We start from the raw sequence: 24,789 nt of genomic DNA on the forward strand, positions 1-24,789 counted from the left end.
CAAGCATTGATTATGCAAGAATGGGCTGCCATCAGTCAGGATGTGGCCCAGAAGTTAATTGACAGCATGCCAGGGCGGATTGCAGAGGTCTTGAAAAAGAAGGGTCAACACCGCAAATATTGAATCTTTGCATAAACGTAATGTAATTGTCAATAAAAGCCTTTGACACTTATGGAATGCTTGTAATTATACTTCAGTATACCATAGTAACATCTGACAAAAATATCTAAAAACACTGAAGCAGCAAACTTTGTGAAGACCAATACTTGTGTCATTCTCAAAACTTTTGACCACGACTGTACAGTTCATTGAGTGCGGTCTTAGTGCCAGCATCGGTTTGTGGTGGTAAATAGACAGCTATGAAAAATATAGATGAAAACTCTCTTGGTAAATAGTGTGGTCTACAGCTTATCATGAGATACTCTACCTCAGGTGAGCAAAATCTCGAGACTTCCTAAACATATTTTGTGCACCAGTTGTTGTTTACAAATATACACAGACCGCCACCCCTTATCTTACCGGAGTCAGCCGTTCTATCCTGCCGATGTAGCGTATATCCCGCCAGCTGTATGTTATCCATGTCGTCGTTCAGCCACGACTCGGTGAAACTTAAGATATTACAGATTTGAATGTCCCGTTGGTAGGATATCCGTGATCGTAGGTCGTCTATTTTGTTTTCCAATGATTGTACGTTGGCTAATAGGATTGATGGTAGAGGCAGATTACATGCTCGCCGTAGGATCCTTACAAGGCACCCCTCCCTTCATCTATCTCTCATTCTCCCTCTTCATCCACCCCCCTCTCTCTCACCATGTATGAGGAGAAAATAAGGAGTGTGTGTCCTCTCTCACCATATATGAAGCGAAGATCAGGACTCTCTTGTGTTTCCCACAGGGCCACTGGGGGTCACTCAGAAGGTTGGGGTCATAGTCTGATGTGTCATCCACACCTGGAGAGCACAGAAACATACACATAAATACATATACATTAATACACAGACAATAATACATACGTTGCTATTGTTCACATAAAGACTTATACAAACAGTACTGTAATTCACAGACAATAATACATACATTGCTATTGTTCACATAAAGACTTATACAAACAGTACATTCACATACAGAATGACAGATGCAGTCCATGTACTGCTTAAAAATGTGTTACGTGTGGGCTATGAATTGAAGTCCATAGTTTCTATAAGCCTACTGCACTGTGTCTGTCTGTCTGTCTGTCATTAGCTGGTTTCTATAAGCCTACTGCACTGTGTCTGTCTGTCTGTCTGTCTGTCATTACATTAGCTGGTTTCTATAAGCCTACTGCACTGTGTCTGTCTGTCTGTCTGTCTGTCTGTCATTACATTAGATGGTTTCTATAAGTCTACTGCACTGTGTCTGTCTGTCTGTCTGTCTGTCATTAAATTAGCTGGTTTCTATAAGTCTACTGCACTGTGTCTGTCTGTCTGTCCTTAGCTGGTTTCTATAAGTCTACTGCACTGTGTCTGTCTGTCTGTCCTTAGCTGGTTTCTATAAGTCTACTGCACTGTGTCCGTCTGTAATTGAATGCCTGGCATTAATGTTGACCCACAATTCACTTTGTCAAGTTGAGCAGCGCTCTGGAACACTTAACCTGGATATCAGCGTTGGCAACACTCCCGGGCTATGTCCCAAATGGCACCCTATTCCCTATGGGCCCTGGTCTAAAGTAGTGCACTACATAGGGAATAGGGTACCATTTAGGATACAGTTCCTACATTCACCACCACCTGTCTCTGGGATCTGTCCCTGTCACCCTGACATCACAGAACAACTAACAGCTAGCGCAGCACACACACACACACACACGGAAGGGAGGCAAGAGCACACACACACACACACACAGCTTTGTGTCTAGCTAATGAAGGGTCTCTAAATCGGGGACGTAGCGATGGACCAGGGCCGGACAGAGAGTACAGTGCTGTGATAATGACCATCTGTGGTAATCTGAAACACACAGAGACACAAACAAAAGCCATCCTCTCTCCCCCCTCTGTCTGTCTGTCTCTACCTCCCCTCTGTCTCTACCTCCCCTCTGTCTCTACCTCCCCCCTGTCTCTACCTCCCCCCTGTCTCTACCTCCCCCCTGTCTCTGTCTCCCCTCTGTCTCCTCTCCTGTCTCCCCTCTGTCTCTACCTCCCCTCTGTCTCTGTCTCCCCTCTGTCTCTGTCTCCCCTCTGTCTCTGTCTCCCCTCTGTCTCTGTCTCCCCTCTGTCTCTGTCTCCCCTCTGTCTCTGTCTCCCCTCTGTCTCCCCTCTGTCTCTGTCTCCCCTCTGTCTCCCCTCTGTCTCTGTCTCCCCTCTGTCTCCCCTCTGTCTCTGTCTCCCCTCTGTCTCCCCTCTGTCTCTGTCTCCCCTCTGTCTCTGTCTCTGTCTCCCCTCTGTCTCTGTCTCCCCTCTGTCTCTGTCTCCCCTCTGTCTCTGTCTCCCCTCTGTCTCTGTCTCCCCTCTGTCTCTGTCTCCCCTCTGTCTCTGTCTCCCCTCTGTCTCTGTCTCCCCTCTGTCTCTGTCTCCCCTCTGTCTCTGTCTCCCCTCTGTCTCTGTCTCCCCTCTACCTCCCCTCTGTCTCTGTCTCCCCCTCTGTCTCTGTCTCCCCCTCTGTCTCGGTCTCCCCCTCTGTCTCGGTCTCCCCCTCTGTCTCGGTCTCCCCCTCTGTCTCGGTCTCCCCCTCTGTCTCGGTCTCCCCCTCTGTCTCGGTCTCCCCCTCTGTCTCGGTCTCCCCCTCTGTCTCGGTCTCCCCCTCTGTCTCGGTCTCCCCCTCTGTCTCGGTCTCCCCCTCTGTCTCGGTCTCCCCCTCTGTCTCGGTCTCCCCCTCTGTCTCGGTCTCCCCCTCTGTCTCGGTCTCCCCCTCTGTCTCGGTCTCCCCCTCTGTCTCGGTCTCCCCCTCTGTCTCGGTCTCCCCCTCTGTCTCGGTCTCCCCCTCTGTCTCGGTCTCCCCCTCTGTCTCGGTCTCCCCCTCTGTCTCGGTCTCCCCCTCTGTCTCGGTCTCCCCCTCTGTCTCGGTCTCCCCCTCTGTCTCGGTCTCCCCCTCTGTCTCGGTCTCCCCCTCTGTCTCGGTCTCCCCCTCTGTCTCGGTCTCCTCTCCTGTCTCCCCTCTGTCTCTACCTCCCCTCTGTCTCTACCTTCCCTCTGTCTCTACCTCCCCCCTGTCTCTACCTCCCCCCTGTCTCTACCTCCCCCCTGTCTCTACCTCCCCCCTGTCTCTACCCCCCCCCCTGTGTCTCTGTCTCCTCTCCTGTCTCCCCTCTGTCTCGGTCTCCCCTCTGTCTCGGTCTCCTCTCCTGTCTCCCCTCTGTCTCTACCTCCCCCCTGTCTCTACCTCCCCTCTGTCTCTACCTCCCCTCTGTCTCTACCTCCCCTCTGTCTCTACCTCCCCTCTGTCTCTACCCCCCCCCCCCCCGTCTCTCCTCCCCCTCACACCCCCCGTGTCTCCTCCCCCTCAGTGTCTCCTCCCCCTCCGTGTCTCCACCCCCTCCGTGTCTCCACCCCCTCCGTGTCTCCACCCCCTCCGTGTCTCCTCCCCCTCCGTGTCTCCTCCCCCTCCGTGTCTCCTCCCCCTCCGTGTCTCCTCCCCCTCCGTGTCTCCTCCCCCTCCGTGTCTCCTCCCCCTCCGTCTAAATAAACAGGTCACACACTATAGTGCTCGTTATATTAGTATTATTGTGTCTGAAGCAGCGTTTCAGTAAACAGCATGTTTTGTGTGTGTGTGTGTGTGTGTTTTCAGCTGCTACTATACAGGACAGTTCAGCACCACAGGCAACCCAGCATGACAGGCAACCCAGCATGACAGACAACCCAGCATGACAGGCAACCCAGCATGACAGGCAACCCAGCATGACAGGCAACCCAGCATGACAGGCAACCCAGCATGACAGGCAACCCAGCATGACAGACAACCCAGCATGACAGGCAACCCAGCATGACAGGCAACCCAGCATGACAGGCAACCCAGCATGACAGGCAACCCAGCATGACAGACAACCCAGCATGACAGACAACCCAGCATGACAGGCAACCCAGCATGACAGGCAACCCAGCATGACAGGCAACCCAGCATGACAGACAACCCAGCATGACAGGCAACCCAGCATGACAGGTCACATTAAAGCCAGCATGACAGGTCATATTAAAGCCAGCATGACAGGCAACCCAGCATGACAGGTCATATTAAAGCCAGCATGACAGGGCACATTATAGCCAGCATGACAGGGCACATTATAGCCAGCATGACAGGGCACATTATAGCCAGCATGACAGGGCACATTATAGCCAGCATGACAGGGCACATTAAAGCCAGCATGACAGGGCACATTAAAGCCAGCATGACAGGGCACATTAAAGCCAGCATGACAGGGCACATTAAAGCCAGCATGACAGGGCACAGCAAAGCCAGCATGACAGGGCACAGCAAAGCCAGCATGACAGGGCATAGCAAAGCCAGCATGGTAGCATGGTGCAGTAGAGGTCATAGCCCCGTGGACAGCAGGTGCAGTTAGTCCACAATATGATAATAGCTCCCTCTGAAGGACTAGGAATTTTCACCATATTACTTACCAATATGGTGCAACCTACATCCATATGATGCAACCTGGTTAAATAGAGATTAAATAAAAAATAAAAAGTCCAGTCCTATGTTGGAGTTAAGGTGGCGTTTCTGGGTTAGGGGTCAGGTGTTAGAGCCAGGTCTTACCCAGGTCCAGTCCCACGTTGCTATTCAGCCTGGTTGGGGTGTAGTTTCTGGGGTTACTGTTCCGGGTCACCTGGTTGAGGGGCACCTGGAGGGTAATGTCCACCGAGGGGGTCTTCTGGCGGACCAGGGCGTTGGTCGGATACAGAAACTGGGCATACGACACCGTCTATGGAGGAAGATCAATCAACCAATCAATCAATAAATTAACTAATCAATCAATCAATCAATTATACATGCAGGAACAATCCCACAGTTTAGGATTTACAGTCGATCTGCTGATGGCCAGAGGGACAGGACAGCATAGCAGCACAGCTGGATACAGAGAAACTACAGCACTGAAACAGCTGGTTACAGAGAAACTACATCACTGAAACAGCTGGCTAAAGAGAAACTACAGCACTGAAACAGCTGGCTACAGAGAAACTACAGTACTGAAACAGCTGGCTACAGATAAAATACAGCACTGGAACAGCTGGCTACAGAGAAACTACAGAACTGAAACAGCTGGCTACAGAGAAACAACATAACTGAAACAGCTGGCTACAGAGCAGTGCAGGAAGAAAAATAAGTCATACACTCATAATAATCATTTTCTGTCCTTTTATTTTTGTACTGCTAGAGAACCTAACGACACAGCAGGACAGAGCACAGGGAAGCGAACCACAGCGCAGTGGGAAACGGAACGGTGCAGTTCAATTCACACTGCTGTGGACAGCAGGTGCAGTTTAAGGGGGGGGTCTCTATCGGTTTGGACAATAATTTAGGGCTAGGTGGAAGACTGCTACTAGGTGCATCGTACCTAAGCATCCCTTCTGGGATGTCACAGGGAGATAGAATGGGGTAGATTAGGACATCGCTCAATAATCAACCAACCAACTAACCACCTACCTACCCAAAACTACCATGAATTGTTTACGAGGTCTAATGTATGATTTGTTACATGAAATCATTCAGTAATGACTAGAAAAATATTATGGCAATCATCAGTTTTTAAATCGCCAGTAAGAAACTGCTAGCCATTGGCTGCTAACAGCTGAGAACTGCTAGCTAACTGGCTGCTAACAGCTGAGAACTGCTAGCTAACTGGCTGCTAACAGCTGAGAACTGCTAGCTAACTGGCTGCTAACAGCTGAGAACTGCTAGCTAACTGGCTGCTAACAGCTGAGAACTGCTAGCTAACTGGCTGCTAACAGCTGAGAACTGCTAGCTAACTGGCTGCTAACAGCTGAGAACTGCTAGCTAACTGGCTGCTAACAGCTGAGAACTGCTAGCTAACTGGCTGCTAACAGCTGAGAACTGCTAGCTAACTGGCTGCTAACAGCTGAGAACTGCTAGCTAACTGGCTGCTAACAGCTGAGAACTGCTAGCTAACTGGCTGCTAACAGCTGAGAACTGCTAGCTAACTGGCTGCTAACAGCTGAGAACTGCTAGCTAACTGGCTGTTAACAGCTGAGAACTGCTAGCTAACTGGCTGCTAACAGCTGAGAACTGCTAGCTAACTGGCTGCTAACAGCTGAGAACTGCTAGCTAACTGGCTGCTAACAGCTGAGAACTGCTAGCTAACTGGCTGCTAACAGCTGAGAACTGCTAGCTAACTGGCTGCTAACAGCTGAGAACTGCTAGCTAACTGGCAAGCACAAAAACAGTCAACAACTTCGGGAGTACAGACCCCTGGGCCAGCTCCCTGCCATCCACGACCTCTATACCAGGCGGTGTCAGAGAGAGGCCCTAACAATTGTCAAAGAATCAAGCCACAGACCGTTCTCTCTGCTACCACACGGCAAGCGGTACCGATGCACCAATTCTGGAACCAACAGGACCCTGAACAGCTTCTACCCCCAAGCCATAAGACTACTAAATAGTTCACCAAATAGCTACCCGGACTACCTGCATTGACCCTTTTTGCACCAACTCTTCTGACTCATCACATACGCTGCTGCTACTGTTTATTATCTGTCCTGTTGCCTAGTCACTATATCCCTACCTACAGCATATTTACATACAGTGGGGAGAACAAGTATTTGATACACTGCCGATTTTGCAGGTTTTCCTACTTACAAAGCATGTAGAGGTCTGTAATTTTTATCATAGGTACACTTCAACTGTGAGAGACGGAATCTAAAACAAAAATCCAGAAAATCACATTGTATGATTTTTAAGTAATTAATTTGCATTTTATTGCATGACATAAGTATTTGATACATCAGAAAAGCAGAACTTAATATTTGGTACAGAAACCTTTGTTTGCAATTACAGAGATCATACGTTTCCTGTAGGTCTTGACCAGGTTTGCACACACTGCAGCAGGGATTTTGGCCCACTCCTCCATACAGACCTTCTCCAGATCCTTCAGGTTTCGGGGCTGTTGCTAGGCAATACGGACTTTCAGCTCTCTCAAAAGATTTTCTATTGGGTTCAGGTCTGGAGACTGGCTAGGCCACTCCAGGACCTTGAGATGCTTCTTACGGAGCCACTCCTTAGTTGCCCTGGCTGTGTGTTTCGGGTCGTTGTCATGCTGGAAGACCCAGCCACGACCCATCTTCAATGCTCTTACTGAGGGAAGGAGGTTGTTGGCCAAGATCTCGCGATACATGGCCCCATTCATCCTCCCCTCAATACGGTGCAGTCGTCCTGTCCCCTTTGCATAAAAGCATCCCCAAAGAATGATGTTTCCACCTCCATGCTTCACGGTTGGGATGGTGTTCTTGGGGTTGTACTCATCCTTCTTCTTCCTCCAAACACAGCGAGTGGAGTTTAGACCAAAAAGCTCTATTTTTGTCTCATCAGACCACATGACCTTCTCCCATTCCTCCTCTGGATCATCCAGATGGTCATTGGCAAACTTCAGACGGGCCTGGACATGCGCTGGCTTGAGCAGGGGGACCTTGCGTGTGCTGCAGGATTTTAATCCATGACGGCGTAGTGTGTTACTAATGGTTTTCTTTGAGACTGTGGTCCCAGCTCTCTTCAGGTCATTGACCAGGTCCTGCCGTGTAGTTCTGGGCTGATCCCTCACCTTCCTCATGATCATTGATGCCCCACGAGGTGAGATCTTGCATGGAGCCCCAGACCGAGGGTGATTGACCGTCATCTTGAACTTCTTCCATTTTCTAATAATTGCGCCAACAGTTGTTGCCTTCTCACCAAGCTGCTTGCCTATTCTCCTGTAGCCCATCCCAGCCTTGTGCAGGTCTACAATTTTATCCCTGATGTCCTTACACAGCTCTCTGGTCTTGGCCATTGTGGAGAGGTTGGAGTCTGTTTGATTGAGTGTGTGGACAGGTGTCTTTTATACAGGTAACAAGTTCTAACAGGTGCAGTTAATACAGGTAATGAGTGGAGAACAGGAGGGCTTCTTAAAGAAAAACTAACAGGTCTGTGAGAGCTGGAATTCTTACTGGTTGGTAGGTGATCAAATACTTATGTCATGCAATAAAATGCAAATTAATTACTTAAAAATCATACAATGTGATTTTCTGGATTTTTGTTTTAGATTCCGTCTCTCACAGTTGAAGTGTACATATGATAAAAATGACAGACCTCTACATGCTTTGTAAGTAGGAAAACCTGCAAAATCGGCAGTGTATCAAATACTTGTTCTCACCACTGTATGTGTATATTTTTACATTTTAGTCGTTTAGCAGACGCTCTTATCCAGAGCGACTTACAGTTAGTTATATGTTCATATTTTTATTTATTTTTATAATTTTTTCTCGGTTTAAATTGTTTCTTTAATTTTTTTTGTATTTTATTAAATATTTTTCTTATTTTTTTTTTTAATTTTTTTTTTTCATACCCCCTGTGGGAATCGAACCCACAACCCTGGCGTTGCAAACCATTTCCTCCCCTACCTTGGACGACGCTGGGCCAATTGTGCGCCGCCCCATGGGTCTCCCGGTCGCGACCGGCTATGACAGAGCCTGGATTCGAACCAGGATCTCTAGTGGCACAGCTAGCACTGCTATGCAGTGCCTTAGACCACTGCGCCACTCGGGAGTAAATGATAAGTGTGTAAATGATAAACACATTAGTGCAATAAAATGAAGAAATTGATTAAAATGCTGGACGTGAATGCTGGAATTAAACAATAACTATGCAAATGAGTAAAAGCTGTGTGCTTTAAGGAGATAGACGCCTGGCTCAAATACAAGCCTGGCTCAAATACAAGCCTGGCTCTAATAAGCGCCTGTTGTGTTCAGTGATTTAAAGTGGAACTGAGCGTTTTAAACTACTTTGCAGATACGAAACAGACAATCATAATATCAGTCAAAAATATCAAATTCCGGGGCCTTCCGAGTGGCGCAGTTGTCTAAGGCGCTGCATCGCAGGGCTTGAGGAGTCACTACAAACCTGGGTTCGATCCCGGGCTGTTTCACAACCGGCCGTGACCGGGAGTCCCACAGGGCGGCGCACAATTGGCCCAGCGTCGTCCGGGTTTGGGGAGGGTTTGGCCGGGGGGTGGGCTTTCCTTGGCTCATTGCACTCTAGCGAGTCCTGATTTTGGTTGTCTGTTGAACAGTGTTTCCTCCGACACATTGGTGCGGCTGACTTCCGGGTTAAGCTGGCGGGTGTTAAGGAGCGCGGTTAGGCGGGTCATGTTTCGGAGGACGCATGACTCGACCTTCGCCTCTCCCGAGCGATGAGACAAGATCGTAATTGGATATCACGAAATTGGGGAGAAAAAGGGTGTAAAAAAATGACATTCCCAGTTGATGCTACAAAACCAACTCTATAAGAGGTTTTAAAAATAGGTTATATTTGACTCAACATTCTATGACGTACAGTAAGGCATTGTTGGCAGAACAGATGGATGCAGTTCAATACATGACAAATATAATTCACCAATAAATGTCTTGGTAGTCCAAACAATATTGCTATCAGGTTGTAAATCCCAGCTGGCCTGGTACATTGCTTGCTGCCTCCATTCGGGACGCACTGTTTCAGTTTCAATGACTCAATATTTTGGACAAAAACGGACGAATGTAACTAAGGCTGGGAATGTCAATACAATCAAACTAGCAAGGGCAATGATCACAAAATCAGTCATAACGTGCCTAATAGGCTAGCTGGCTAGCTATTTATGTAGCAAGCTAAAAACAAGGAGCCTAACATTAGCTAGCTAGCTGCTAGGAGGATGTCATGTCATTGGAGTAGTGTGTGACTGACTTTTCCCCCCTCATATCATTTTTCGATGGCCTCAGCTAGAGATGCAGGTGTCATTTGGTTAGCTAGCAATAAATGTGAATCGCTTTGCTAGCTAGCTATGCTGAACTTGAACGACCGTTATCCAGTTGTCTTGCTTTCGCAAATTCACTCTGGCTATCTACTCCGATTTCAGAGCACTCTTGTCTGAGTGTGCCAGAGCGCAGAATAACTGATGAATTTACAAAAACGCTCAACACCCACTGAATATGATCGACGTCAGTAAACCTAGGCAAAAAAAAGTAATAGTTAGTCAAGAAAGCTCTAGATAACATGTAAACAGACTAACCAGCTCTGCAAGGGAGAGTAAAATGGTCAGAGTGAGGTGTTCTCTCATTTGTGTCTGGCAGTAGCTAGCAAGCTAGCCAACTTTAGCCGGTTAGCTTTGGGTGCTTGGTTGGGACAAGCGTGCATTTGCAGGCTAGCTGCAGAAGGACGAGTAGGCTACAATTCCCCATAGTTTTTCAATGAAATTTTGACGGCAAACTAGCTGAAAAAGTTTGAGGGGGTTTATCTAATGTTCCTTCGTTAGAATTTTAGCTCATCTTGCTCTGGCTAGCATTAGTTGTTGTTCTTGATGTGCATAACTCTGAGGGAGAGAGAGCCTACCTTTTCATGGTGGTTTGATCAATAGGACTGTAAAGTTCCCAAATATAAGAGGACTCCTGTGGTGTTTATATACAGTATTTGCAGAAATCCATTCAGGTGTATTTTGTGGCTTTTGGCGAATGCGTTCTAATGATCTAAAGTCCCGCTGTTGCTACTGCCTGTAAACACACAGTCCAGTTCAAAGTGAATGCTGGCAGGCCCATGTGGCAAATGACTTGTTTGTATAAAGGCCTACTGTAGCTCTGATTGTCTATAGCGCACTGGTCTGTGTAGACTCCGGTCTTGGATGAGACAGATGTTTTTATTAGGTTTTATTTACTGCAGTGTGTATTAATTGTCCAGACGCACGGCAGCTTTCCCACTCTATATTGCTATAGAATTTTCACAAATGCCTTAGTATTATAATATAAGTACAGTGTCCCCAGTACCTTGCCGTAGAGAGGGGGGAGGATATAAGTACAGTGTGTCCCCAGTACCTTGCCGTAGAGGGGGGGGGGGGGGGGAGGATATAAGTACAGTGTGTCCCCAGTACCTTGCAGTAGAGAGGGGGGGGGGATATAAGTACAGTGTGTCCCCAGTACCTTGCAGTAGAGAGGGGGGGGGGATATAAGTACAGTGTGTCCCCAGTACCTTGCCGTAGAGAGGGGGGAGGATATAAGTACAGTGTGTCCCCAGTACCTTGCCGTAGGGCTCCAGGTCTAACCCCTCCAGTCCAGGCATCATCTCCAGAGCGGTAGAGATGTTCCCTGATGAATGTCTATGCCTGTCCAACTTGGGGTCACTGTGGAGATGAGACAAACAGAGAGAGAAGAGCGAAAGAGAAAAAAAAGAGTGTCGGAGAGAGAGAGAATAAAAATGAGGAGAGCGAAAGAGAGAAGAGAGAGAGAGCGAGAGAGAAAGAGAAAGGAGAGAGAGAGAGAGAGAGAGAGAGAGAGAGGAAGGAGAGAGAGAGAGAGAGGAAGGAGAGAGAGCGAGAGAGAGGAAGGAGAGAGCGAAAGAGAGAAGAGAGAGAGAAAGGAGAGAGAGCGCGAGAGAGAGAGAGAGAGAGAAAGGAGAGCGCGCGAGAGAGGAAGGAGAGAGAGCGCGCGAGAGAGGAAGGAGAGAGAGCGCGAGAGAGAGGAAGGAGAGAGAGCGAGAGAGAGAGAGAGACAGCGCGAGTGAGAGAGAGAGAGAGAGCGCGAGAGACAGAGAGAGAGAGAGACAGAGAGAGAGAGAGAGACAGAGAGAGACAGAGACAGAGAGAGAGAGAGAGAGAGAGAGAGAGAGAGAGAGAGAGAGGAGAGACAGAGACAGAGACAGAGACAGAGAGAGAGACAGAGAGAGAGATGAGAATTACTTCAGAGCTTCAGGACCCCATCAGTCCCATAGCATTTAACAGTCAGTAATTGGAGAGGAGAGAGTCAGATGGATAGTTCCAGACACAGGAGAGAGTTTATGGTCGTTAAATGAAGTCTGGAGTTATGACAGCCTGAACCATGTCTTTGGATGGGGGAAGCACTTCGAAGTGGAGCTCTTCCTAGACTAGGCAGATCATTCATTCATTATTCATGACAGTTGTAGTATCATCTCTGTCAAGCAATAGGCCCTACTAGTGCTGAGCGATTACGGCTTTTTGAGGTCGATTTTGGCTTCGGTTGAATTATAAATAAAATAAAATCACGACCTCATTATGCGAGTTGAATGCTGTAACAACACAGAATAAAACAATTAAAGTGAAGTCCCATGACGATAGTGACATTACTTATTAACCATCAGTTAATTAAAATATGTCAGTTGTTGAGTACATCACATTCGTTTCATTTGATGACTTTATTATTTCATTCCAAGTTTAATCTCTACAGAGCTGCTGCCTATATTGTCTGACAAAAATCACTATTTTAGTAGTTCTTCCAAAGTAAATAAGGCATACTATTATGACTGCTGAATACAAACACCTAGAGAAGCAAATGCTTGATCGTGTATTCTTTTGTCTCTTTAAGTAGCAGGCATAAAATAAACACAGACCGTACAAGTAGTCGCACAATGGATTATGGTCATTGTAGTTAAATTATCACGTTTTCTGCGGTAAACTATGTAGAAGATTGACCTGTTGGAAAACTCCCTGCAACGTCGCACAGTACGGGCATGATCTGATTTATCTCTAGCGAAACTGCTGCGCAATGTGCATATTTATAGATACACACGGCATGGCATGGCTTAACGTGACCACGCCCCCGAGTACGGAACAGCCATAGGGTAGTCCCGTTACGCCCATGTTAAAATTGCCTACTTTACGCATAACCCGACAAACGGCTGTATTATTTTTAATTTTCATTCTATAAAAGATTTAGGATATGCTTGGTTGGCCATTTTTTATAAAACAAGCACCCAGAGAAAATTATTTAGTGTAGAGGTGCTGACTAATGACGAATAAACTGTAAACTATAAAAATCAATAAAAAAGAGAGTCGCACATAAATTCTATGTAAAACACCAACGTTTCGGCGTCACTGGCAAATGACGTTTAATCAACTGGCCAAGGACTAGGTTAGACGAACCTCATGGTTTTCAGATGATGATGAAAGGCTGTTAGCTCTGGATACTTCCACCATTTAACTAACTAAAACTTAAATATCACATTTACATAAGTATTCAGACCCTTTACTCAGTACTTTGTTAAGGCACCTTTGGCAGTGATTACAGCATCGAGTCTTCTTGGGTATGACGTTACAAGCTTGGCACACCTGTATTTGGGGAGTTTCTCCCATTCTTCTCTGCAGATCCTCTCAAGCTCTGTCAGCTTGGATGGGGAGCGTCGCTGCACAGCTATTTTCAGGTCTCTCCAGAGATGTTCGATCTGGTTCAAGTCCGGGCTCTGGCTGGGCCACTCAAGGATATTCAGAGACTTGTCCCGAAGCCACTCCTGCGTTGTCTTGGCTGTGTGCTTAGGGTTGTTGTCTTGTTGGAAGGTGAACCTTTGCCCCAGTCTGAGGTCCGGAGCGCTCTGGAGCAGGTTTTCATCAAGGATCTCTCTGTACTTTGCTCCGTTCATCTTTCCCTCGATCCTGACTAGTCTCACAGTCCCTGCCGCTGAAAAACATCCCCACAGCATGATGCTGCCACCACCATGCTTCCCCGTAGGGATGGTGCCAAGTGCCTTTTGGCAAACTCCAAGCGGGCTGTCATGTGCCTTTTACTGAGGAGTGGCTTCCGACTAGCTACTCTACCATAAAGGCGTGATTGGTGGAGTGCTGCAGAGATGGTTGTCCTTCTGGAATGTTCTCCCATCTCCACAGAGGAACTCTGGAGCTCTATCATAGTAACCATCAGGTTCTTGGTCACCTCCACGACCAAGGCCCTTCTCCCCAGATTGCTCAGTTTGGCCGAGCGGCCAGCTCTAGGAAGAGTCTTGGTGGTTCCAAACTTCTTACATTTAAGAATGATGGAGGCCACTGTGTTCTTGGGGACCTTCAATGCTGCAGAAACTTTTTGGTACCCTTCCCCAGATCTGTGCCTTGACACAATCCTGTCTCGGAGCTCTATGGACAATTCCTTTGACCTCATGGCTTGGTTTTTGCTCTGACATGCTGTGGGACCTTATATAGACAGGTGTGTGCCTTTCCAAATCATGTCCAATCAATATAATTTACCACAGGTAGACTCCAATCAAGTTGTAGAAACATCTCAAGGATGATCAATGGAAACAGGATGCACCTGAACTGAATTTTGAGTCTCATAGCAAAGGGTCTGAATACTTATGTCAATAAGGTATCTGTTTTTTATTTGTAATACATTTGCAAAAATGTCTAACAACTTGTTTTCGCTTTGTCATTATTGGGTATTGTGTGTAGATAGCTGAGGATTTTTTATTTTATTTAATCCATTCTAGAATAAGGCTGTAACGTAACAAAATGTGGAAAAAGTCAAGGGGTCTGAATACTTTCCGAAGGCACTGTATTCAGATCGAGATTAACTTCTATCGCTAGCCAGCCAGCTAACCGGCGAAAAAACTAGGGGTAAACAAACAGTGACGTAAGTATTATGTGATAGCTTTACTTTCAGTGTTATATATATATATATATATATATATATATATATATATATATTTTTTTTTTTAAACCTTTATTTAACTAGGCAAGTCATTTAAGAACAAATTCTTATTTACAATGACGGCCTACCCCGGCCAAACCCGGACGACGCTGGGCCAATTGTGCGCCGCCCTATGGGACTCCCAATCACGGCCGGTTGTGATACAGCCTGGAATCGAACCAGGGGGGTCTATAGTGACGCCTCAAGCACCGAGATGCAGTGCCTTAGACCGCTGCGCCACTCGGGAGCCCAAGTTAGCAGGAAGGGTAACAAATTAGAGTGGCAGAATAAGTATCATGCAAATAATTTGTAGTTGTGACAGCCAAGTATGTTAATAAAGACAAGTAACGCTGCTGCAAACATTTATTGAAATGACAAAAAAAAGTGTCTTGCTTAGGATGACGCCAAAGTTAGGCGAGTAACGGGAGTGCCCTAAGGCTGTACCCTACTCGGGGGCGTGGTCACGTTAAGCCACGCCTCGCCGTGTGCATCTATTAAGCTCACAGAAAAACGGTCAATTAGTTGTTTAAAATCTGAAAAATAACCAACATTTCAGTTAATCGCTCAGCACTAGGCCCTACTAAAGGAACAGCCATTGTAGTGTAGTAGAATCTAGCAGGAACGGCCACTAGTAGTAGAATCTAGCATTGTAGTGTACTTTGACTGATCTGTGGCAGTGTAAAAGTACTAAAGGAGTACAGGAGAAATACAGCGAGGATGAGACAGGAAGGCTGAGGCAGCTGATAACACACCATGAAAAGAGACCCAGTTCCAGTCCCAAATGGCACATACTCCCTATATAGTGCACTACTTTTGACCAGGGCCCATAGGGCTCTATATAGGGAATAGGGAGCCATTTGGGACTCAGACCTACCAAGCGCAGACCGCTCTCTCTCTCTCTCTTTCGATGTCTCTCTTTCGATCTCTCTCTTTCACTCTCTCGCTCTCTTTCACTCTCGCTCTCTGTTGGGCAAGCTGTAGATAACGTAGCTGTCGTTTGTGGTTAGCGGTGTCTCTAAAGTCACACCTACTGTATAGCACAGCCAGTCAAATCCTATTCAAGACAATCCTTTGTCCCCCCTCTCTCTCTCTCATGTCGATCTCCTTAGGAGACTTTGAGACATGCACGCAGGCAATAGCATAGCGGCTGCTGCTTGAGGAGTCTCTGCTCTTTCTTTAAAAACTGACAGATGCTTTTAAAAAGAGGCCTGCAGACCAGCATAGAGCACTCCCTACCCAGCAAATCATAATTGGTCCTGTGAAGGTTCCCAGAACATTCGTTAGGTCGTGGTAAATGTTCTCACAACAACAACAACAACAACTGTCCAGTCGTGGTGATGATTATAGAATGTTTCTATAAAACATTTGCCTGGTGTTGTAAGAACGTTCCCAGAACACATTTAAATCTGTTCTTTAAAAAGGTTACCAGAATGTTTTATTAGGTTGTGGGAACAGTCCGGTGTTGCAAGAATATTGACAGAACAGCCTTTCTGAGTTCTTTAAAGAACATTTAATTAGGTTGTGGGAACAGATTAAATGTGTTATAGCAGAGGTACTCAACTCTGACCCTACGAGGTCTGGAGCCTGCTGGGTTTCTGTTCTACCTGATAATTAATTGCACCCACCTGGTGTCCCAGGTCTAAAATCAGTCCCTGATTAGAGGGGAACAATGAAAAAATGCAGTGGAACTGGTTTTCGAGGTCCAGAGTTGAGTTTGAGGGTGTTATAGGAACATTCTTGCAACATCAGTTGAATGTTTTATACAAACATACAAACTTTTGGGGAATGTTCTGTGGTGGTTGTCACAGATGTTGTGCACAACACTTACTGAATGTTAGGAAATCATTCCAAGGATATTTCATCAAAACGTTTTTTTTTCATAAACAGATTTGATCAAAAACATTCTCTGAATGTTTTAGGGATGTTCTCATCCTAAATGTTAGATAGAACCCTAACTACAACTGAATCGTAGCGAACGTTCTAGGAATGTTCCTGGTTTGCTGGGGATTTTGTCTCCATGTGTCTTACAGTAGCACCCTCCCTCCCAAAAACGGGTCACAACTCCTGCGGCTCTGTCGCACGCTGGGTATGTACATAGGGGACTCCTACGGTAGGTACACATACGGCTCATCTCTTGGCATTTAATGAGAGAACACCCCACTGACCATTTTACTCGCCCTAGCAGAGCTGGTTAGGCTGTTTTCATGTTATCCAGAGCGTTGGTGACAGTAACTGTGCTGCTGGCAACAATTTAATCACGCTTTTTTTTTGTCTACGTTTACTGACACCGGCCGTATTCAACGGGTGTTGTGCGTTCGTAAATTCATCAGTTATTCTGCACTCTGGCATACTCAGACTGAATTTACAAACGCACCCGAAATGGTTACTTGCATAGTGGAGTCTTTTGTTAAGACATGTAGCTAGCTAGCTAGGTAAACAAGGAACCATAATCCCAACTCATGAATATGCAGGTAGCTAACCAACACGGTTCAATGTTAGCAAATGGCTCTGAGATACAAATAATAAGATCATACACGTAACGTTAGCTAGCGAGCCAGCCAGCTAATGTTAGCTAGCTAACAGTACACTTTAACTTGAAATGAAACCACTTTCTGTCAAAATTAGACTTACCCGTATACATCATGCATGTCACGGATGCCATGGTTGCCCTTAGTTTGAAGATGTAATCTGGAGACAGGTGTTTTCTCCATCTCTTTAGCTATCATACTCTAATTCCACTGATTTCAAAACTCGATCCTCCAGAAAGTGGAGAGCAACACTTATGCAGCTCCACTACACAATAAAAATGTTTTAAAGCCGCGTTAGACAGGATTACCTACACATATTGACCTGCTCAAATAGACAGAAGCGTGCTATACGGCAGACCAATCCAAACTCCTCTCTCAGCATGACCAGCCCACATCATTTACTCCTGAGTGGCGCAGTGGTCTAAGGCACTGCATCGCAGTGCTAACTGTGCCACTAGAGATCCTGGTTCGAATCCAGGCTCTGTCGCAGCCGGCCGCGACCGGGAGACTCATGGGCGGCGCACAATTGGCCCAGCGTCGTCCAGGGTAGGGGAGGGAATGGCCGGCAGGGATGTAGCTCAGTTGATAGAGCATGGCGTTTGCAACGCCAGGGTTGTGGGTTTGATTCCCACGGGGGGCCAGTATAAAAAAATAACAAATAATAATGTATTCACTAACTGTAAGTCGCTCTGGATAAGAGCGTCTGCTAAATGACGTAAATGTAAAAATGTAAATGTAAATTATCTCAGCCAATCATGGCTAGTGGGAAGGTTGCTGTCTTTTTCTGTGGCTTAACCAACTAGGCTTGTAATTTAATAATTTTATTTAGTATTTACAGATGGCATACAAATGTGTTATTAAGGTACATGAATGTTCCAGAAGGCATTTCTGGCAAAAAAAAGTTTAAAAAAAGTTTACGTTCAAATGGCTCTCCTGTGAAGTAGTGACCCGCGACATACGCCTAGTTTCCTGAAACGAGTCACGTATTAGAGACACATATTTCTCTCAGATTACACAGACCCACAAAGAATTAGAAAAACAAACCCAATTTCGATAAACTCCCATATCTTTTGGGTGAAATACCACAGTGTGCCATCACAGCAGCAAGATTTGTGACCTGTTGCCAAAAGAAGGACAGTCCAATTCCACAGACGGATCATTCATGGTTTCTGTGTTGGGACGCTCGGTCCTTTCCCAAACTCCGGGCCGTGGGGCTGGAAGACTGAAATTGTTCCATTGAAACAGCACTGGAACAGCTCCCTTCTTCAGACGTCTGCGCCCAGCTGGAGTCGGAGGCTCCATCACGTCTTCCCTTAGAAAGTGTCGGCTGCAGACTCGTGTGTTTGTTGTAAGAAAGTTGACTCGTCGAATGTTAAAATCACCCACCGTTTATGTAACTCACTGTCTTTGGGAAAAGTAAAAAAAACTAAACAGAAGAATTGCATCTGGCAGACACTGTACATTGCGGCACACAGCAGTGACGGCTGGAAGAGCTGTCATCCCGTTTTTTGACAGGACACTTTCGTACGTTTACACGTCATCGTGTTATAAGTCAAGACGAAGTATTACAAGTAAAAACATTAACATAAACATTAAGATAAACAACAACAACAACGAAAATTAACCGTTTCGGATGTTTTTGACGACAAGCATTCAATGCTAGCAACCGGAGGTTTACATCCATCCTGAGATTTAACCGGAAATACGTCATGCTCTCGCCGGTGCATATCGCCTACTGAATTGAGAGGAGGGGTGAGGAGTGGGCGAGGGGTTAAGGAGAGAGAGAGGAGAGGTGATGAGGAGGGGGCGAGGGGTTAAGGAGAGAGGAGAGGAGGGTGCGAGGGGTTAAGGTGAGAGGAGAGGAGTGAGGAGCGGGCGAAGGGTTAAGGAGAGAGGAGAGGGGAGAGGGGTGAGGAGCGGGCGAGGGGTTAAGGAGAGAGAGAGGAGAGGTGATGAGGGGGTGAGGGGTTAAGGAGTGGAGAGGGGTGACCGAGGGGTTAATGAGAGAGGAGGAGAGGTGATGAGGAGCGGGCGAAGGGTTAAGGAGAGAGGAGAGGAGGGTGCGAGGGGTTAAGGTGAGAGGAGAGGAGTGAGGAGCGGGCGAAGGGTTAAGGAGAGAGGAGAGGAGGGTGCGAGGGGTTAAGGTGAGAGGAGAGGGGAGAGGGGTGAGGAGTGGGCGAGGGGTTAAGGAGAGAGAGAGGAGAGGTGATGAGGAGCGGGCGAAGGGTTAAGGAGAGAGGAGAGGAGGGTGCGAGGGGTTAAGGTGAGAGGAGAGGGGAGATGGGTGAGGAGCGGGCGAGGGGTTAAGGAGAGAGAGAGGAGAGGGGTGAGGACAAGAGCCTTTAGCTCTTCTGTGTCTGAGAGAAAGGTTGACAAACAGGGACACATGAAGCTGGGTAAGAAGGGGTGACACACAGAGACACATGGTGACCCCAGGAGGGGACAGAGAGGTGAGGAGGGGTGAGGAGGACTGATGAGGAAGGAGGGGAGAGGATGACGGCCTAGCTTGCAGGTCTGTGACTCAAGGAACGTGGAAAAGGGTGACACACAGGGACACAGCTGGACTCTAGGATATATGACGGGACAAAACAGTTTCTGGATGCATTCATGACTCAGTCGCAGGATTGCAATGCATTACAGATGTTCATATTCAGCATTGCTCTGTAGTCTACACTACCAGGTACAAGTAGCTTTGTGTGTGAATGAAAATAAATGCTCAGTGCCTTATAAAATGGTGTGATCATGTGACTGAACAGCAGAGTTTGTGCAATTATTATATATATATATATATATATTTTGTCATTTAGCAGACGCTCTTATCCAGAGCGACTTACAGGAACAAATAGGGTTAAGTGCCTTGCTCAAGGGCACATCGACAGATTTTTCACCTAGTCGGCTCGGGGATTAGAACCAGCGACCTTTCGGTTACTGGCACAACGCTCTTAACAACTAAAGCTACCTGCCGCCCTATTTAATGGTGTGAGGAAGCAGCACAGTGCTAAAGTGACACAGTGTGAAGGGAATAAGTTGTACTGTACCTGATGTGAAAGCTCTCTCCATAGGGTAACACTGAAAAGGCTGCACACAGAGAACGCTTGGCGCAGATCAATACGATCCTGGAGAGACAAAAACAACAGCAACAAGACGTTAGGGAGGAAGGGTGAGAGAAAGAGAGACAGAGAGACAGAGACAGAGAGAGAGACAGAGAGAGAGAGACAGAGAGAGAGACAGAGAGAGAGAGACAGAGAGACAGACAGAGAGAGAGACAGAGAGAGAGAGACAGAGAGAGAGAGACAGAGAGACAGACAGAGAGACAGAGAGACAGAGAGATGTAGTGAGCTCATGGGCTCCTGAGTTTTTCTGCAAAAAGATAGAATTGGAGTTAGATAAAGGAAGATTAACTTGAAAAAAAAATTTCTGCAATGACTTTATACAGGATACTAACCTCAACATCAAAACCTTCAATCCAAATCCAAATTCCAATACCTAAAACCTAAAACCTTGATTTAGGACAAAATGACCTGAATGGATTATTACTACTACCCAGGACTTCTAACAAACCAAAACCTGCAGAAGAAACACAGCGGAACCTGGAAATACCATCCAACACAAAGTAAAAAAGACAGTAATCTCTAGGTAAGTTTGTTATATAAAGCTAAGTAAATAAGTCTACTAAAGCTACCAAGCTGCCAGGACAGAACAGACCAACTTCAATTAGCACTGAAGTGTGAAGTCAGATGTGGCAGGAGAGTTTCACCCCAACAGTGGCAGGAGAGTTTCACCCCAACAGTGGCAGGAGAGTTTCACCCCAACAGTGGCAGGAGAGTTTCACCCCAACAGTGGCAGGAGAGTTTCACCCCAACAGTGGCAGGAGAGTTTCACCCCAACAGTGGCAGGAGAGTTTCACCCCAACAGTGGCAGGAGAGTTTCACCCCAACAGTGGCAGCATCATGCTGTGGGGGTGCTTTGCTGCAGGAGGGACTGGTGCACTTCACAAAATAGATGGCATCATGAGGAAGGAAAATGATGTGGATCTATTGAAGCAACATCTCAAGACATCAGTCAGGAAGTTAATGCTTGGTCGCAAATGGGTCTTCCAAATGGACAATGACCACAAGCATACTTCCAAAGTTGTGGCAAAATGGCTTAAGGACAACAAAGTCAAGGTATTGGAGTGGCCATCACAAAAGCCCTGACCTCAATCCTATAGAAAATGTGTGGGCACAACTGAAAAAGCGTGTGCGAGCAAGGAGGCCTACAAACCTGACTCAGTTACACCAGCTCTGTCAGGAGGAATGGGACAAAATTCACCCAACTTATTGTGGGAAGCTTGTGGAAGGCTACCCGAAACATTTGACCCAAGTTAAACAATTTAAAGGCAATGCTACCAAATACTAATTGAGTATATGTAAACTTCTGACCCACTGGGAACGTGATGAAAGAAATAAAAGCTGAAATATATCATTCTCTCTACTATTATTCTGACATTTCACATTCTTAAAATAAAGTGGTGATCCTAACTAACCTAAAACAGGGAATATTTATTAGGATTAAATGTCAGGAATTGGGAAGAACTGAGTTTAAATGTATTTTGCTAAGGTGTAGGTAAACTTCCGACTTCAACTGTATGTATCAGATGCTCAACATGCTCTGCTGGTCAGAGCCTAAACCACATGAAAACAACACTAGACACTTTATGGAACACAAAGCCTTTACTATCTCATCCTGGAATATACACACATACGCCCAGGCCGTGAGCAGGCAAACAGGCCCAACCCCCACTCTTACACTAGCCCAAGCCAATGGCATGTACCAGATGCTCAGCAGGCTCTGCTCACAATTACTGGTCTGAGGCCAAACCACACGACCAACAACATTAGACACTTTATGGAACACAAAGCCTTCACTATTTCATCCTGAAATATCCAAGGCCTGAGGTCATCTGCATTTGGCCTAAAGAGCAGGAACCCAGACTTCATCAAAGAAATCTGAAATACAGACATTGTCATTCTACAGGAAACATGGTATAGAGGAGATGGACCCATTGGTTGCCCTCTAGGTTACAGAGAGCTGGTAGTCCCATCCACCAAACTACCAGGTGTGAAACAGGGAAGGGACTCAGGGGGTATGCTAATTTGGTATAGAGCAGACCTAACCCACTCTATTAAATTAGTCAAAACAGGAAAATGTTACATTTGGCTAGAAATTAATAAGGAAATTATCTCAACAGAGAAAAAATGTCTTCATGTGTGCTACCTATATCCCCCACTAGAATCCCCATACTTTAACGATGACAGCTTCTCCATCCTAGAGGGTGAGATCAACCATTTCCAGACCCAGGGACATGTACTAGTCTGTGGCGACCTAAATGCCAGAACTGGACAAGAACCTGACATCTTGTGCTTCTGTCCCCAACCACGGAGGGCCTACAGCAGCACCTAGATCTTCTGCACAGATTCTGTCAGACCTGGGCCCTGACAGTAAATCTCAGTAAGACAAAAATAATGGTGTTCCAAAAAAGGTCCAGTTGCCAGAACCACAAATATAAAAGCCCTAGAGCACACAACAAACTATACATACCAAGAAGGGCCTTCTATGCCATCAAAAGGAACATCAAATTTGACATACCAATTAGGGATCTGGCTAAAAATACTTGAATCAGTTATAGAACCCATTGCCCTTTATGGTTGTGAGGTCTGGGGTCCGCTCACCAACCAAGAATTCACAAAATGCGACAAACACCAAATTGAGACTCTGCATATCCTCCGTGTACAACGTAAAACACCAAATAATGCATGCAGAGCAGAATTAGGCCGATACCCGCTAATGATCAAAATCCAGAAAAGAGCCATTAGATTCTACAACCACATAAAAGGAAGCGATTCCCAAACCTTCCATAACAAAGCCATCATCTACACAGAGATTAACCTAGAAAAGAGTCCCCTAAGTAAGCTGGTCCTGGGGCTCTGTTCACAAACAGAAACAGACCCCACAGAGCCCCAGGACAGCAACACAATTAGACCCAACCAAATCATGATAAAACAAAAATATAATTACTGGACACATTGGAAAGAATTTACAAAAAAACTGAGCAAACTAGAACGCTATTTGGCCCTAAACAGAGAGTACACAGTGGCATAATACCTGACCACTGTGACTGACCCAAACTTAAGGAAAGCTTTGACTATGTACAGACTCAGTGAGCATAGCCTTGCTATTGAGAAAGGCCGCCATAGGCAGACCTGGCTCTCAAGAGAAGACAGGCTATGTACACACTGCCCACAAAATGAGGTGGAAACTGAGCTGCACTTCCTAACCTCCTGCCAAATGTATGACCATAGAGACACATATTTCCCTCAGATTACACAGACCCACAAAGAATTCAAAAACAAATCCATTTTTGATAAACTCCCATATCTATTGAGAGAAATACCACAGTGTGCCATCACAGCAGCAAGATGTGTGACCTGTTGCCACAAGAAAAGGGCAACCAGTGAAGAACAAACACCATTGTAAATACAACCCATATTTATGTTTATTTTCCCATTTGTACTTTAACTATTTGCACATTGTTACAACACTGTATATATACATAATATGACATTTGAAATGTCTATATTCTTTTGGAACTTCTGAGTGTAATGTTTACTGTTAAATTTAATTGTTTATTTCACTTTTGTTTACTATCTACTTCACTTGCTTTGGCAATGTTATCATATGTTTCCCATGCCAATAAAGCCATTGAAGAGAGAGAGAGAGAGAGAGAGAGAGAGAGAGAGAGACAGAGAGAGAGAGAGACAGAGAGACAGAGAGAGAGAGAGACAGAGAGACAGAGAGACAGAGAGACAGAGAGACAGAGAGACAGAGAGACAGAGAGACAGAGAGACAGAGAGACAGAGAGAGAGAGAGAGAGAGAGAGAGAGAGAGAGAGAGGTCTGTCACTACATGCAATTGTACTTTTTGACCTTCATCAAAAACCCTTTGGCAGTCTTTACATGTGAATTTCATGTCAACACAGCACCACTGAAATAGGCTGGTGGGTAGCATTAATTATAGATTTTCCAGGCTACCACTGAATTGCATCAAGAGGGAAACAAGGCAGCTGTGGGCTGCGGTGCCCTGTTTCAGCTGGAAACAAGGCGGCTGTGGGCTGTGGTGCCCTGTTTCAGCTGGAAACAAGGCGGCTGTGGGCTGTGGTGCCCTGTTTCAGCTGGAAACAAGGCGGCTGTGGGCTGTGGTGCCCTGTTTCAGCTGGAAACAAGGCGGCTGTGGGCTGTGGTGCCCTGCATCAGCTGGAGGATCAGATGTGGCCAACGGCTAACAGCTAACGTTACACAGTGCTGCTACTTCATACCATAACTAAGGCTCTGCTTTTCTCCAATAGCTAACATTACACAGTCCTGCTTTATAAGACACAGTGTTTCCTCTCACCTAACAAAAAAAAATAAAAAAAATAATTAGATATATTGTCAAGTGGTTGTCCCACTGGCTATAAGGTGAATGCACCAATTTGTAAGTCGCTCTGGATAAGAGCATCTGCTAAATGACGAAAATGTAAATGTAAATGAAAATGTAATGTTTATGAGGGGACATACACAGTCCTACACACCCCTGTCCTTACCCTAATGGGACCAATATCAGCTGGTTACCTTACGTTGC

At 46.1% G+C, this 24,789-nt stretch overlaps 1 protein-coding gene across 1 annotated transcript in view; it reads right to left on the reverse strand.

Annotated features, from left to right (window-relative positions):
- LOC311147739 (CDK5 and ABL1 enzyme substrate 2-like) overlaps positions 1–24,789 on the reverse strand; it is a gene marked incomplete at its 5' end in the record, with an annotated part of 65,271 nt that overhangs the window by 11,831 nt on the left and 28,651 nt on the right. Inside the window, 4 exons of the mRNA XM_084184513.1 lie at positions 852–949; positions 4,725–4,890; positions 11,214–11,316; positions 20,169–20,246. Of these exons, the coding sequence (XP_084040639.1) occupies positions 852–949; positions 4,725–4,890; positions 11,214–11,316; positions 20,169–20,246 (445 nt within the window). The remainder of the gene's footprint in view (positions 1–851; positions 950–4,724; positions 4,891–11,213; positions 11,317–20,168; positions 20,247–24,789) is intronic.

Source organism: Coregonus lavaretus, assembly GCF_964263955.1.
Source record: "Coregonus lavaretus genome assembly, chromosome: 20".
In the NCBI taxonomy this organism is placed as follows: Eukaryota; Metazoa; Chordata; class Actinopteri; order Salmoniformes; family Salmonidae; genus Coregonus; species Coregonus lavaretus.